Below are 18,065 nucleotides of genomic sequence, written 5' to 3' on the forward strand. Positions count from 1 at the left end.
GGTTTACAATCTTTTAATTTTACACAAAGTCTTTTCTCTTCCAACTCTTTTCTCTTTCTTTCCTCGCTTTTTGGCTCCTCTTCCTCGCTCGCTCGTCGTCTCTGTCTCTCCTCCTCTCTCGCTCCACGTCAGCTTCACTTTGGCTCCTTCCAGCCTCTCTTCCCTCTCTCTCTGCTGCTCCCCTTTTCTTCAGCGAGCCCCGCCTCGCCGCTCGCTCGCCGCCGCCGCCTCTCCACAGCGTTAAAGAGGAGCGCGTCTTTGTAAACACTGAACAGGCACGCAAACGTGCCTCTCAGAGCGAAACGGTGCTTTAGTTTATGAATTTACAACGCAGATACAAATGACACATCCATGTTTTTGTGTAATGATGACAACGTATACTCACGCGGACGATTGACTAGTTGATGGTGATGGCAAGAATGCTGTCGGTTTTCTTTTCAAATGTTCATTCATAGCTGTTGTGCTGCTATGATAGGCCATTTCCGCTCGACACAGTGTGCATACAACAACATTATTAGGCCGTTTATTGAAATACTCCCACACTTTTGACGACTTTTGGCGTGCTTTTTTCCCCTCGCTCGCATCGTCTGCTTTGCGCTCCGCCATGACAGTAGTGTGACGTAAATATGCGACGCGCCGACGCACAAAAACGCCGTCGATGTATTTACGTAACCGATGACATCGACTACGTCGACGCGTCGTTTCAGCCTTAGTTTCAATACATGCGTAATCTGTTGAATCGCTTAAGCCGCTGAAATCCGAGTCTGAATCTGAGCTAATGTCGCTATAGCTTGCTGTTCTATCCGCCATGTTTGTTTGTGTTGGCATCACTATGTGACGTCACAGGAAAATGGACGGGTGTATATAACGATGGTTAAAATCAGGCACTTTGAAGCTTTTTTTAGGGATATTGCGTGATGGGTAAAATTTTGAAAAAAACTTCGAAACTGATTATTAGTGGTTTTAACCCTTCTGAAATTGTGATAATGTTCCCCTTTAATACTCAACAGAGCATACAGCGTCTTGTTTTCAGTTGGAATGGCCAAAGGCCAGCTCTATGTTAACGCAGCTGAACAGATTGGAAACCAATCCAAAACAAGCCCGTTTGCATTTCCGTACCTTACCGTCACTTCCACTCACACCGAGACACACCCACTGTTTCTCACACATGGCTGCAGTGAGCGAGTCAGACAGAGTTCTCTGACCCTTCAGTTTAGCGCATTCTCTATGTTGACGGTTCCACGGGAGCACGCACAGACCTGTCTCGCCTGTTGTTTGGCAAGTAGCGAAATGTATGCAACAAGCAATCCCTTTTGACACACTGAGAGGAAGATTAGGGAGGTGGATTCCCTCTGATCTCAACTCAGGGACATTCACATGTCATGGTCTGTGAAGGAGCCATTAACTGTGAATCCTTTGCACATTTTAATTTGAACCTTTCTTTTTTCTTTCATGTTATGCCAGGGAACATGAAATCAAGGCAAAACATTAGGGGTCTGGTTTTGCACTTTGATCATGAAAATGATTATAGATTTGGAGGAAACCCGCTACAAGTCTTCCAGAGGATATGATATTGCAGATGGTACGGGTCAGTTTGACCCAATCAGACATTATTTTTTTTCCCGCATGGACTGACAAAACCTTTGTATGACATTCAGATGCCACTTATCGGTATTTGTGTCCTATCACCAACATGCAGACCTTTGCTCAATTTACAAACCCCGTTTCCATATGAGTTGGGAAATCGTGTTAGATGTAAATATAAACGGACTACAATGATTTGCAAATCATTTTCAACCCATATTCAGTTGAATATGCTACAAAGACAACATATTTGATGTTCAAATAATAATTAACTTAGAATTTCGTGGCTGCAACACGTGCCAAAGTAGTTGGGAAAGGGCATGTTCACCACTGTGTTACATGGCCTTTCCTTTTAACAACACTCAGTAAACGTTTGGGAACTGAGGAGACACATTTTTGAAGCTTCTCAGGTGGAATTCTTTCCCATTCTTGCTTGATGTGCAGCTTAAGTTGTTCAACAGTCCGGGGGTCTCCGTTGTGCTATTTTAGGCTTCATAATGCACCACACATTTTCAATGGGAGACAGGTCTGGACTACAGGCAGGCCAGTCTAGTACCCGCACTCTTTTACTATGAAGCCACGTTGATGTAACACGTGGCTTGGCATGGTCTTGCTGAAATAAGCAGGGGCGTCCTTGGATGGCAACATATGTTGTTCCAAAACCTGTATGTACCTTTCAGCATTAATGGCGCCTTCACAGATGTGTAAGTTACCCATGTCTTGGGCACTAATACACCCCCATACCATCACACATGCTGGCTTTTCAACATTGCGCCTATAACAATCCGGATGGTTCCTTTCCTCTTTGGTCCGGAGGACACGACGTCCACAGTTTCCAAAAACAATTTGAAATGTGGACTCGTCAGACCACAGAACACTTTTCCACTTTGTATCAGTCCATCTTAGATGAGCTCAGGCCCAGCGAAGCCGACGGAGTTTCTGGGTGTTGTTGATGAACGGTTTTCGCCTTGCTTAGGAGAGTTTTAACTTGCACTTACAGATGTAGCGACCAACTGTAGTTACTGACAGTGGGTTTCTGAAGTGTTCCTGAGCCCATGTGGTGATATCCTTTACAGACTGATGTCGCTTGTTGATGCAGTACAGCCTGAGGGATCGAAGGTCACGGGCTTAGCTGCTTACGTGCAGGGATTTCTCCAGATTCTCTGAACCCTTTGATGATATTACGGACCGTAGATGGTGAAATCCCTAAATTCCTTGCAATAGCTGGTTGAGAAAGGTTTTTCTTAAACTGTTCAACAATTTGCTCACGCATTTGTTGACAAAGTGGTGACCCTCGCCCCGTCCTTGTTTGTGAATGACTGAGCATTTCATGGAATCGACTTTTATACCCAATCATGGCACCCACCTGTTCCCAATTTGCCTGTTCACCTGTGGGATGTTCCAAATAAGTGTTTGATGAGCATTCCTCAACTTTATCAGTATTTATTGCCACCTTTCCCAACTTCTTTGTCACGTGTTGCTGGCATCAAATTCTAAAGTTAATGATTTATCAGTTTGAACATCAAATATGTTGTCTTTGTAGCATATTCAACTGAATATGGGTTGAAAATGATTAGCAAATCATTGTATTCCGTTTATATTTACATCTAACACAATTTCCCAACTCATATGGAAACGGGGTTTGTATAATCAAACAGTGAAATGGTTCTCTAGTTTTTACTTCCACTGTTCCATATATTTTGCTGATGCAGTGACTTATTGCATACTCTCGTAGTTCATGCCATTTCTCTGCACTGACTCATACCTCGGAATTACAAGCTCAAGTTAATCGTTCCTCCTGACATTTCTTTCTCTACACCTTGCTTTTTGGAGAGTCATTTAGCTTTGAAGAATGATGTGTGAGTTCTTCTCAAAACAGTTTTACAAAGTGAGGTCATTCCAACTGACCCCACGAATCCTGTAAGGACATGTTTGGGGAAAAGTTGACGGCTGCTCGTCTTTTCATACTTCCCTGCCGACAGACACGTTTGCCATTCGTGACCATCCATCCTGCTTTGTGTGCTCATATGATGGTTCAAACAAAAGAGTCGAGGAAAACTAGAAAAGCAAGGACAGGAAAAGCTTTCCATGACCCTACACTAAGCAACTGGGCAGGAAAAGGGTCTTTGGGGAGGTCAAAACAAAACAATAGCAAAAAAAAAAACAGAAAAAACATTCACGCCCTTTTGTGCAATCTAGACCCAGCTTAAGGGTACCTTCATTTCACCACCACTAAAGTATATTTTATTTACAGCAATAATGATGAATCCAAACCCTTCTGTACCTCCCCCAAGCAGCCTTTGACGCCACACTCCGTCTAACTCAGATATGCAGTCAATTTGGACTGGACTTAGACCCTCCCTCTTCCTTCCTACGAGTGTTGTCCCGATACCAATATTTTAGTACCGGTACCAGTACCAAAATGTATTTCGATACTTTCCTAAATAGGGGGGACCACAAAAAAATGGCATTATTAGGGACCGCAATGTCCCTTTGGGACAGAGGACCCTATTGTATTTTGTGCGTTTTATTATTATTATTATTCCGCCGCCTCTTTGAGCTGTAATTTGACCCCCTTAACATGCTTCAAAACTCACCATATTTGACACACACATCTGGACTGGCGAAAATTGCATACTTGCCAACCCTACCGGATTTTCCGGGAGTCTCCCGAAATTCAGCGCCTCTCCCGAAAACCTCCCGGGACAAATTTTCTCCCGAAATTCAGGCGGAGCTGGAGGCCACGCCCCCTCCAGCTCCATGCGGACCTGAGTGACGTGTTGACAGCCTGTTCACACATCCGCTTTCCCACAATATAAACAGCTAATGATCGAGGGCGAGTTCTTGGTTTCTTATGTGGGTTTATTGTTAGGCAGTTTCATTAACGTCCTCCCAGCGCGGTAACAACACACAACAACAGCAGTCAAGTTTTCGTCTACCGTAAAGCAGTTCGTCTGCCGTAAACAGCAATGTTGTGACACTTTTAAACAGGACAATACTGCCATCTACTGTATATGCATATGTGACCCACCCATAATATGTCACATTTTTGTGTTGATTTATTTATTTTATTTTGTGGTTTGAATTCGTTTTTGGAGCTGTCATTACACATTTATCAGTATTCACATTGGTCAGTAGGGGGCAGTAGGGCGTTTCTTCCCAATTGAATGCTATCACCTGCAGACCGGAAGACGGAAGTGTCTTGTCATTCTGATGAGCGCGACTAGTCTGTGAACAATTGAAACGTCCTGTGTGCTTTTTCCTCCTGTATAACAGGTTAGTTTTGGTGAATCAACTCACTGAATAATATCCATGTGATCTTTATAAGTTTAAGTACACCTTCTGATGGTGGAGCCTAACTCTAAAGTGTTTGTGAGTTGTAGTTTGTATTTGTGAATGAATCCAGTGCACAGCTGCAGTAATCAATACAAAAAGGCGACGTGAGTGCGCAATGTTTATATAGGAACTTCTGATCCTAATTCAGACTCCCAAATTAGAGCTCCCGTTTACTTATTGATTTTATAATGTATATTTGTATAATGTGTGTGTTCTGAAATAGTGACAGAGAATAGAACAAGGATGGACAATTCAACCCTTAACTCAACAATGAGTAGATGAGTGTTATGTGTGTGTATATGTGTAAATAAATGAACACTGAAATTCAAGTATTTCTTTTATATATATATATATATATATATATATATATATATATGTAATAAAATATATATATATATATATAGCTAGAATTCACTGAAAGTCAAGTATTTCTTATATATATATATATATATATATATATATATATATATATATATATATATATATATATATATATATATATATCTCTTAACCACGCCCCCAACGACGCCCCCCGCCCCACCCCCGACCACGCCCCCCGCCACCTCCCGAAATCGGAGGTCTCAAGGTTGGCAAGTATGGAAAATTGCCATCTAATAACAAAAACAAACCCCAAAACTCAAAATTGCGCTCTAGCGCCCCCTAGGAAAAAACACAGACAAAACTGCTTGTAACTTCCGGTAGGAATGTCTTAGAGACTATGTAGGTCTGACTTAGACCTAGATTTCATACATTGACATCCTTCAGCAAAAATCAACAGGAAGTTGGCAATTCCTACTTCAAAACAACATTTTAGTAAAAACAGTGACTTTTGCCTCTGATCTGTAATTTGACCCCCTTAACATGCTTCAAAACTCACCAAACTGGACACACACATCAGGACTGGCAAAAATTGCGATCTAATAAAAAACCCAACCCCAAAACTCAAAATTGCGCCCTAGGAAAAAAACAGACACAACTGCTCCTAGGAAGAAAACTCAGACAAAACTGCCTGTAACTTCCGGTAGGAAAGTCGTAGAGACATGAAACAAAAACCTCTATATAGGTCTGACTTAGACCTAGATTTCATACAATGACATCCTTCAGCAAAAATCAACAGGAAGTTGGCAATTCCCCCTTCAAAACAACATTTTAGTAAAAACAGTCACTTTTGCCTCTTTGATCTGTAATTTGACTCCCTTAACATGCTTCAAAACTCACCAAACTGGACACACACATCAGGACTGGCAAAAATTGCGATCTAATAAAAAAACCCAACCCCAAAACTCAAAATTGCGCCCTAGGAAGAAAACAGACACAACTGCTCCTAGGAAGAAAACTCAGACAAAACTGCCTGTAACTTCCGGTACGAATGTCATAGAGACATGAAACAAAAACCTCTATATAGGTCTGACTTAGACCTAGATTTCATACAATGACATCCTTCAGCAAAAATCAACAGGAAGTTGGCAATTCCCCCTTCAAAACAACATTTTAGTAAAAACAGTCACTTTTGCCTCTTTGATCTGTAATTTGACTCCCTTAACATGCTTCAAAACTCACCAAACTGGACACACACATCAGGACTGGCAACAATTGCGATTTAATAAAAAAAAAAAAAAAACCCAAAAGTCAAAATTGCGCCCTAGGAAGAAAACAGACAACTGCTCCTAGGTAGAAAATTCAGACAAAACTGCCTGTAACTTCCGGTAGGAATGTCGTAGAGACATGAAACAAAAACCTCTATGTAGGTCTGACTTAGACCTATATTTCATACATTAACATTCTTCAGCAAAAATCAAGAGGAAGTTGGCAATTCCCCCTTCAAAACAAAATTGTAGTAAAAACAGTCACTTTTGCCTCTTTGATCTGTAATTTGACCCCCTTAACATGCTTCAAAACTCACCAAACTGAACACACACATCAGGACTAGCAACAATTGCGATCTAAGAAAAAAAACCAACCCCAAAACTCAAAATTGCGCCCTAAGAAGAAAACAGACAACTGCTCCTAGGAAGAAAACTCTAGACAAAACTGCCTGTAACTTCCGGTAGGAATGTCGAAGAGACATGAAACAAAAACCTCTATGTAGGTCTGACTTAGACCTAGATTTCATACATTAACATTCTTCAGCAAAAATCAACAGGAAGTTGGTAATTCCCCCTTCAAAACAACATTTGAGTAAAAACAGTCACTCTTGCCTCTTTGATCTGTAATTTGACCCCCTTAACATGCTTCAAAACTCACCAAACTGGACACACACATCAGGACTGGCAAAAATTGCGATCTAATAAAAAAAAAACCAACCCCAAAACTCAAAATTGCGCCCTAGGAAGAAAACAGACACAACTGCTCCTAGGAAGAAAAGTCAGACAAAACTGCCTGTAACTTCAGGTAGGAATGTCGTAGAGACATGAAACAAAAACCTCTATGTAGTTCTGACTTAGACCTAGATTTCATACATTAACATTCTTCAGCAAAAATCAACAGGAAGTTGGCAATTCCCCCTTCAAAACAACATTTTAGTCAAAACAGTCACTTTTGCCTCTTTGATCTGTAATTTGACTCCCTTAACATGCCTCAAAACTCACCAAACTGGACACACACATCAAGACTGGCAACAATTACGATTTAATAAAAAAAAAAACCAACCCCAAAACTCAAAATTGCGCCCTAGGAAGAAAACAGACACAACTGCTCCTAGGAAGAAAACTCTAGACAAAACTGCCTGTAACTTCCGGTAGGAATGTCGAAGAGACATGAAACAAACACCTCTATGTAGGTCTGACTTAGACCTAGATTTCATACATTAACATTCTTCAGCAAAAATCAACAGGAAGTTGGTAATTCCCCCTTCAAAACAACATTTTAGTAAAAACAGTCACTTTTGCCTCTTTGATCTGTAATTTGACCCCCTTAACATGCTTCAAAACTCACCAAACTGGACACACACATCAGGACTGGCAAAAATTGCGATCTAATAAAAAACCCAACCCCAAAACTCAAAATTGCGCCCTAGGAAAAAAACAGACACAACTGCTCCTAGGAAGAAAACTCAGACAAAACTGCCTGTAACTTCCGGTAGGAAAGTCGTAGAGACATGAAACAAAAACCTCTATATAGGTCTGACTTAGACCTAGATTTCATACAATGACATCCTTCAGCAAAAATCAACAGGAAGTTGGCAATTCCCCCTTCAAAACAACATTTTAGTAAAAACAGTCACTTTTGCCTCTTTGATCTGTAATTTGACTCCCTTAACATGCTTCAAAACTCACCAAACTGGACACACACATCAGGACTGGCAAAAATTGCGATTTAATAAAAATAAAAAAAAACACCCAAAACTCAAAATTGCGACCTAGGAAGAAAACAGACAACTGCTCCTAGGAAGAAAACTCAGACAAAACTGCCTGTAACTTCCGGTAGGAATGTCGTAGAGACATGAAACAAAATACCTCTATGTAGGTCTGACTTAGACCTAGATTTCATACATTAACATTCTTCAGCAAAAATCAAGAGGAAGTTGGCAATTCCCCCTTCAAAACAAAATTGTAGTAAAAACAGTCACTTTTGCCTCTTTGATCTGTAATTTGACCCCCTTAACATGCTTCAAAACTCACCAAACTGGACACACACATCAGGACTAGCAAAAATTGCGATCTAATAAAAAAACCCAAAACTCAAAATTGCGCCCTAGGAAGAAAACAGACAACTGCTCCTAGGAAGAAAACTCAGACAAAACTGCCTGTAACGTCCGGTAGGAATGTCGTAGAGACATGAAACAAAAACCTCTATGTAGGTCTGACTTAGACCTAGATTTCATACATTAACATTCTTCAGCAAAAATCAAGAGGAAGTTGGCAGTTCCCCCTTCAAAACAAAATTGTAGTAAAAACAGTCACTTTTGCCTCTTTGATCTGTAATTTGACCCCCTTAACATGCTTCAAAACTCACCAAACTGGACACACACATCAGGACTAGCAAAAATTGCGATCTAAGAAAAAAAACCAACCCCAAAACTCAAAATTGCGCCCTAGGTAGAAAACACAGACACAACTGCTCCTAGGAAGAAAACTCAGACAAAACTGTCTGTAACTTCCAGTAGGAATGTCTTAGAGACATGAAACAAAAACCTCTATGTAGGTCTCACTTAGATCTACATTTCATATATTGACAACCCCCAACAAGAATCAACAGGAAGTTTGCAATTCCCCCTTCAAAACAAAAATTTTATAAAAACTGGTCACCTTTTTTCAAACATTATCTCCTCTGAGCGCGTTTGTCGTGTCGGCTTCAAACGAGCACAGGAGAGAGATTGAACCCATTTGATTAAAAGTTGACCAAAGAGTTTTAATTACTGTTTCGGTTTGGATTTTATGTGCCGTCAAAGTCGGTCCCGTCCATCGCTGCTTGCAGCTTTAATTAGCTTTATTTTCACAAACAATCTTACAGTACAATAAACATGTTTCTTATTGCAATTTTGTCCTTAAATAAAATAGTGAAAAAAAATAAAAATAAATATATATATATATATATATATATATATATATATATATATATATATATATATATATATATATATATATAAAGAAGCCTGATTGGCAATCTGGAACAGGTGAGCCCAGATTGCAAATCAGGGACCGGTGAGGGAGACATTGCTCAGGCCAGAAGAGTGGCGAAGGCAAACAGGAAGTACAACTAAAATAAGAGCGCAGGAAAGGAACTTAATACAGAAATAAGGAAAAATACAAAATAAAGTCAAGCCTGAATGACAGGGCCTGACACTAGTAACGTTTTAAGCAGTTAGGGGTGGAGGATAGAAAATAAAACATGTCATCTCCTGTTTGTTTCTTATGAGTCGTCAGGGGAATTCATTTTTACCAACCTTTTTTTACTATTTCATCTCAAAGGAATTGATGAGTTTGAAGGCCAAATGAAGGGAAACTCCAGACAGGTGACTGAAAACACATGCATCCTGTTTGCTAAATCACAGTCTGGACTCGGCTCGACTCTCATGTAAACATCATCTGTCCAAATAAAAAAACAAGAACCAATAGACCATCACATTTCTGCCAACGGACCGGTGGAATGCCAGCTGAGCCTTTGATTCGAGTTTTGCTTAATAGGTAACTTCATGTGGTTTACAACCTAATATTTCCTCTCCGCATGTCTCGGTTTGATGGCTCAACAAGGCGGGCGACAAAGCATCTTGAGGAGTGGTGAACTTTAGACATAATTGTAGACTGGCGCTCACTTTGTTATCAGAGGAAAGCAGACGCCACGGGGAAGCTGGGAGGTGAACTAAAATAACTTTGGCTGTTAAATAGGTTATATGTGATCAAAGACACGCATAAGCAGAGCTGAAATGTTTGTGTGTGGTCTGAATTGAAAGCTTCAAACACAAATCGGTCACCAGCGCTACAATGCGAGCTTAACAGATCCAGGATTTGCAAAGCCACGCATTCAAAATGTGGCAGGGCAGTACTGCGATGCTCGTCAACCCAGGTTCTTCTAAATTTATCTTGAGTACCTTGTCTTCAGTTTTTTTGGGATACGAGGAGTAAGAAAAAGAAGGAGAACAAAGAATGTAGCGAATTCCAGAATGAACCACGCAAGATCTGCGCATAAAAGCCAAAGACCATCATCATATTAGGCCTATACTGGCTCATCTAAACTGGCTACTTAAGATGTGACTTTAAGGTTTTACTACTTACGTATAAAATACTACACGGTCCAGCTCCATCCTATCTTGCTGATTGTATTGTACCATATGTCCCGGCAAGAAATCTGCGTTCAAAGAACTCCGGCTAACTAGTGATTCCCAGAGCCCCAAAAAAGTCTGCGGGCCATAGAGCGTTTTCTATTGGGGCTCCAGTACTATGGAATGCCCTCCCGGTAACAGTTAGAGATGCTACCTCAGTAGAAGCATTTAAGTCCCATCTTAAAACTCATTTGTATACTCTAGCCCAGTGGTTCTTAACCTTGTTGGAGGTACCGAACCCCACCAGTTACATATGCGCATTCACCGAACCCTACTTTAGTGAACAATATATATATATATATATATATATATATATATATATATATATATATATATATATATTTTTTTTTTTTTTTTTCAAATTTAAGAAAAAGTCGTATGTTTAAAAAAGACAATATAACATACATCCATAAACGTGGACGCATGTGAAAAAGTGCAATATATTGTACAGTAATTTATTTATTTATATATATTTAATTTATTTTATATATATATTTATATATTATTTATATATATTTATTTATTTATATATGCTCCTTATTGCTTTTTTTTATCCTGCACTACCATGAGCTTATGTAACAAAATTGTGTTCTTATCTGTGCAAATTTGAATGGCAATAAAAAGGAAGTCTAAGTCTGTCTAAGTATACACGTATATATACATATATAAATATATATGCTTGCAGCGTGTATACAAAACGTTGAAGGCTCCAATAGTGACTTCCATTAGCCACATCTTGCAAGCATTTAACATCTTTAAAATCCCCCCAAAAATGATGCGTGTTCTTGTCTCTTATAATGAGTGCGAATGATAGACAACATTCCAAAGAAAGTACAGTTCCCCTTTAACAATTACTGAAGTTACATTTGAAGTATTTTGTATTATCGGTATACATTTTGGAGAAAAAAAGTGTACATGTCCTACCTTTGTTTATCTTCTTGCCGTATCCCCACGATGTTGGCATGCGCGCAACTTCTGCAGGAGAGCCCAATCCAGAAGAAAGAGTTCCTTTGTTTGGGACAGTGGGATGTTGGATGACAGGTGCTGGGGTTGTTTCAGCGATGGCAGGCTGGGAAAAGGAGGCAATCCTTTGTAAGATTGAGTCTACACTATCTCCGACATCACTACGGCCATTGCCCAATGAGCCAATAGAACTTGCGAAGGAAGCAATTTTTGGTTGAGAGAGGATTTCCAACTGCGGGGTCTGGGCTGGAGAAAAAGGCCGTGGTGAGCAGCTCACCTCTGAAACAGGGATAGAACCCTGGTAGGTAATTGGGTGTGGTGACAAAGTTAAAAAAGGATGGTGAAGGGAGACAGGTGGAGTATCAGATGAACTATCAAGACTGCTGAGGGAAGCTGATGGGCTTGACAGGAATGGTGAGTTGGTGTGATGCTGAAGGCTTCCTGTGCTCCTTGGAGGAGGCTTTGGTGGGTTGGGACTTATTGATCCTCTAGCAGGTGAAGTGGCTGAGGTAGTGTTCACCAAGCTGTCAAGGTCTAAAGGGAATTTACTGAGACGTGGAGCCTTACTCTGAGGAATCTGTGGGAAAAGATGCTGATGATTGTTGGAGCCAGGAGAATTGGGAGTTTTAAGCCCAGCATTCCAAGTTGGGTTAGAATTGGGATACCTTAACCCAGGAGAAACCCTGTCCCCACCTCCTTGCATACCCAACATTCCACTTCCTCCATCTTGGATTTGAATATCAAGGCTAGGCATGGAGCCAAGATTAATCCCGTCAGAATCTGCCCCCAACATGAACCCCGTCCCCTGGTTTAAATCAGACTGGAAAACAGTCCCAAGAGAGGAGAACTTTGTCACGTTGTGATTTCTTCCAAAGTTTGCGCCTCCTTGTAATTGCTGCGGTGATCGCTGGGGCTGGGCTTGGTGGTACTCCCCCTGGAGAAGAGGACTTGGATAGGAAAACGGCTTGTTTGGATTTGGAGCACCTCCACCCACTCCAGAGTATTCAAGACTGGACGTGGAACTATGAAGGCTGTCGTTGTCACTTCCTGGTCCAGGCAACACAGAGAAACCATTGTTTTGGTTCACCCTGCTCTGAAAAGATGCAGCTCTGGTCACCGAAGAGCTGTTGTTGTGAAGAGTTGGTTTGTTCATGGTTCCCCGACTGAAGGACATGCTACTGACCACTGTGCGGGACTTGAGTACTGGGCTGGGATTGGAACTTCGGCTGATACGGCTATGATACGCTGCAGGAACCAGGTTGTTGTTGTTGAAAGGTGAAGAGGGGGTTTGTCCACCACCACACTCCTCGTTGGTTTTGTTGTGGCTGATGAAGAAATGGGAGGTCGAAGGAGAGACAGGGTAAGAGGTAGTAGATGCTGATGAGAAGGACGGTATGTCATCCACATCTTCAATGTCAAAGGATCTCTTCAGGGCTGCAATGGCAAACAAAACATTGAATTTGTTAGTATTGTACATTTAAAATCTTGTTTAAAAGGATGTGCTTGCCTCCCTGATCCTCCACCAGACAAGTTATAAAATATTGAAACATTAATTATGTAGTCCCAATAGTTAAGTTATTGAAACTGAAAATGTGAGGATCCAGCCATTTGAAAATCTGCCAGCACCATTACTACTACTCCCTACTTCCCTTCATTTCAAACGGGAGCAATGAAATGTGTTGTTGAGCTTAATTAAATAGAAGGGAAGATATTTTAAATACTGACATACTAAAGCCTAAATCAGTGGTTCTTAACCTTGTTGGAGGTACCGAACCCCACCAGTTTCATATGCGCATTCACCGAACCCTTCTTTAGTGAAAAAAAATATATATATTTTTTTCAAATTCAAGACAGAGTTATATGTTTTTGGTAACACTTTAGTATGGGGAACATATTCTAAGTAACAAAGACTTAATTAAGAGTTATTTGGTTAGGGTTAGAGGGTTAGGGTTATAATAAGGCCATGCCGAATAAGGCATTAATAAGTACTTAATAATGACTAGTTAAGAGCCAATATGTTACTAATTTGCATGTTAAAAAGCAACTAATTAATGGTGAATATGTTCCCCATACTAAAGTGTTACCATGTTTTATTACTGGTGCACAAAATGAACCATGCATGAACATCACCTTGTTCCATATTTGCCAACCTTGAGACCTCAGATTTCGGGAGGTGGGGGCGTGGTCAGGGGTGGGGCAGGGCGTGGTTGAGGGCGTGGTTAAGAGGGGAGGAGTATATTGACAGCTAGAATTCACCAAGTCAAGTATTTCATACACATATATATATATATATATATATATACACATATATATATATATACATATATATATATATATATACACATATATATATATACATATATATATATATATATATACACATATATATATATATATATATAGACATACATACATACATACATATATACACATATATATATAGACATACATACATACATATATACATACACACATACATACATATATATATATACACACACATATATATAAATATATATATATATATATATATACACACATACATACATACATATATATATATATATATATATATATACACACATACATACATACATATATATATATATATATATATATATATATGTGTATATATATGTATATATATATGTATGTATGTATATACACATACATACATACATATATATATATATATATATATGTGTGTATATATATGTATGTATGTATGTATGTATATGTATATATATATATATATATATATCTCTACATCCTGAAAATATGCAAACAAAACTGTGTTTAGATAATTGATACTTCAAACTTGCATAAATAAATATTAAGGAATATAACATAATTTGGCTTCTGAGAGCTTCAAAATGTAATGAATAAAATGCTAAAGTTGTTGATAAACAAGCAATTATTTTAATAATTAAATATGGTCATTTTAAATGAATTATGATAATTTAAAATTAATTATTTCAAATATGTTTCTTTTAATGTATAATTGTAATGCCTGGATGTAATAAGGAGTCAGAAAAAAAACCAAATAAAAATACAATTAATTTTGATGTTTTTAGCAAAATATAGTAAAAATGTATTTATTTATTTTTTTTTAAATTAATAAATATATTTATTTGTAGGTAAGATAAACATAATAATACAATTTATCTCTAGCCTGGATGATTTATTTCTTGTCACCCAGTTGTCCTTTCGTCGTGGAAAAAGGCTGTCCTCACTCAGGTCCGCATGGAGCTGGAGGGGGCGTGGCCTCCAGCTCCGGCTGAAAATCGGGAGATTTTCGGGAGAATATTTGTCCCGGGAGGTTTTCGGGAGAGGCGCTGAATTTCGGGAGTCTCCCGGAAAATTCGGGAGGGTTGGCAAGTATGCCTTGTTCAAAGAACAAAACCAACACAGTGCATAAACTCACAACAAATTACACACCTGCAAATCAGTCTGACTTCTGCTGTTACCGTATCCGTAATAAGCCGATAGGGAAACATTTTTATTTACACGATCAGTCGGGTGTGTCTTGACCTCCACCGAACCCCTGAGCCCGACTCACCGAACCCCTAGGGTTCCATCGAACCCAGGTTAAGAACCACTGGCCTAAATCATGATGCACAACACTTTAGTTTCGGTTTGTCTTGTAAAACATGAAATCATAATTACAATTGTTGGCTTTGCATCAACAATTGACATTAATGAAAGTGTATTAAAACATAAAGAAACCAACATGTCCCATAGTATACATTTGTATGTATCTATGCTGTAGCTCAGGCGTGCTCATTACGTCGATCGCGATCTACCGGTCGATCTCGGAGGGTGTGTCAGTCGATCACCAGCCAGGCATTAAAAAAATAGTCCTAAAAATGAGCGATCATAAATCTTCACTATGACGTCACTTTCGTCACTTGATTGACATTCACGGCACCCGAGGGTCTTCTGAGATGACGCTGGCTGCTGCCAGCTCATTAAAATTACCGACTGGAAGGCGAGAAACACTTTATTTCAACAGACTCTGGCGCCGTACCTGTCGTCAAAACTCCAAAGACCGACTGCACAGTTGCACAATAAAAGCTCTGCTTCATCCTGCCTGCGCTACCAAAATAAGAGTCTCAGAAAGCTGGCGTGCACAAGCTAGCAAGCTACGGAGTTTGCCGACAATGTATTTCTTGTAAAGTGTATACAAAGGAGTACGGAAGCTGGACAAATAAGATGCCAAAAACCAACCACTTTCATGTGGTATTGGACAGAAAGGAGGACTTTTTTTCTCCTCCATTCGAAAATGCGGACATTATCATCACTACTGTCTGATTCCAATCAATGCAAGTCATCAGAATCAGGTAATACACCAACTTATATTCTTGTCTTCATGAAAGAAAGGATTCTATATGTGTTAAACATGCTTGTATTATCTTTAACCACCTTTAAGTTGTTAACAATATTAACTATATGTGTTAAACATGCTTGCATTATCTTTAAACACCTTTAACTTGTTAACAATATTAACTATATGTGTTAAACATGCTTGTATTATCTTTAACCACCTTTAAGTTGTTAACAATATTAACTATATGTGTTAAACATGCTTGTATTATTTTAACCACCTTTAACTTGTTAACAATATTAACTATATGTGTTAAACATGCTTGCATTATCTTTAAACACCTTTAAGTTGTTAACAATATTAACTATATGTGTTAAACATGCTTGTATTATTTTTAACCACCTTTAAGTTGTTAACAATATTAACTATATGTGTTAAACATGCTTGTATTATCATTAAACACCTTTAAGTTGTTAACAATATTAACTATATGTGTTAAACATGCTTGTATTATCTTTAACCACCTTTAAGTTGTTAACAATATTAACTATATGTGTTAAACATGCTTGCATTATCTTTAAACACCTTTAACTTGTTAACAATATTAACTATATGTGTTAAACATGCTTGCATTATCTTTAAACACCTTTAAGTTGTTAACAATATTAACTATATGTGTTAAACATGCTTGGATTATCATTAAACACCTTTAACTTGTTAACAAAAAATATATTTCATAAATAAGTAAATATACATTATATATATGAATGAGGTAGATCCCCACGACTTGATCAACTGAAAAGTAGCTCGCCTGCAGAAAAAGTGTGAGCACCCCTGCTGTAGCTTACCGGTATATACGGTATATACTGTACAGTAAGAGATTACATTTCCTTCTCTCCCTCTCCTCAGCTCAGTCAAGCCTGAATGATCTTTGACATGTGCCTTTGTATGGCAATGGTGTCCCTTTTCTCTGTTGAACATAAACACTCTTCCTTCGTACCGCAAACAAAAGGGGATTGGCGTCGGGGCTTAAGTCTTTGTGGGGTGTTGCGTTGCAAAAAATCCAACCACTGCAACATGACACAGCACAAGAAGGAGTGTGTAGATAGTTGGCCGAAGAGATTGATTCCCATTGTATTTTCACTATACAACAAATATGAATTGTATTTATACTTATGTCTTGAAATGTTTCACTTGAAGTGGTTGTTTGCAACATTTACACAGATGCCTACAGGGCGCAAACTTTCCAATGTATTTTAAGCAAAGAAGTTGGGAAAGGTGGCAATAAATACTGATAAAGTTGAGGAATGCTCATCAAACACTTATTTGGAACATCCCACAGGTGAGCAGGCAAATTGGGAACAGGTGGGTGCCATGATTGGGTATAAAAGTAGATCCCATGAAATGCTCAGTCATTCACAAACGAGGATGGGGCGAGGGTCACCACTTTGTCAACAAATGCGTGAGCAAATTGTTGAACAGTTTAAGAAAAACCTTTCTCAACCAGCTATTGCAAGGAATTTAGGGATTCCACCATCTACGGTCCGTAATATCATCAAAGGGTTCAGAGAATCTGGAGAAATCGCTGCACGTAAGCAGCTAAGCCCGTGACCTTCCATCCCTCAGGCTGTACTGCATCAACAAGCGACATCGGTGTGTAAAGGATATCACCACATGGGCTCAGGAACACTTCAGAAACCCACTGTCAGTAACTACAGTTGGTCGCTACATCTGTAAGTGCAAGTTAAAACTCTCCTATGCAAGGCGAAAACCGTTTATCAACAACACCCAGAAACGCCGTCGGCTTCGCTGGGCCCGAGCTCGTCTAAGATGGACTGATGCAAAGTGGAAAAGTGTTCTGTGGTCTGACGAGTCCACATTTCAAATTGTTTTTGGAAACTCTAGATGTCGTGTCCTCCGGACCGAAGAGGAAAAGAACCATCCGGATTGTTATAGGCGCACAGTTGAAAAGCCAGCATGTGTGATGGTATGGGGGTGTATTAGTCCCCAAGACATGGGTAACTTACACATCTGTGAAGGCACCATTAATGCTGAAAGGTACATACAGGTTTTGGAGCAACATATGTTGCCATCCAA

The 18,065-nt window shown here is 39.3% G+C and overlaps 1 protein-coding gene across 1 annotated transcript in view; it reads right to left on the reverse strand.

Moving 5' to 3' along the window:
- septin12 (septin 12) overlaps window positions 1-18,065 on the reverse strand; it is a 244,464-nt gene that overhangs the window by 144,607 nt on the left and 81,792 nt on the right. Inside the window, exon 2 of the mRNA XM_061973802.1 lies at window positions 11,606-13,078. Coding sequence (XP_061829786.1) covers window positions 11,606-13,078 — 1,473 coding nt within the window. The remainder of the gene's footprint in view (window positions 1-11,605; window positions 13,079-18,065) is intronic.

This window comes from Nerophis lumbriciformis, linkage group LG22 (assembly GCF_033978685.3).
Source record: "Nerophis lumbriciformis linkage group LG22, RoL_Nlum_v2.1, whole genome shotgun sequence".
Taxonomy (NCBI): Eukaryota; Metazoa; Chordata; class Actinopteri; order Syngnathiformes; family Syngnathidae; genus Nerophis; species Nerophis lumbriciformis.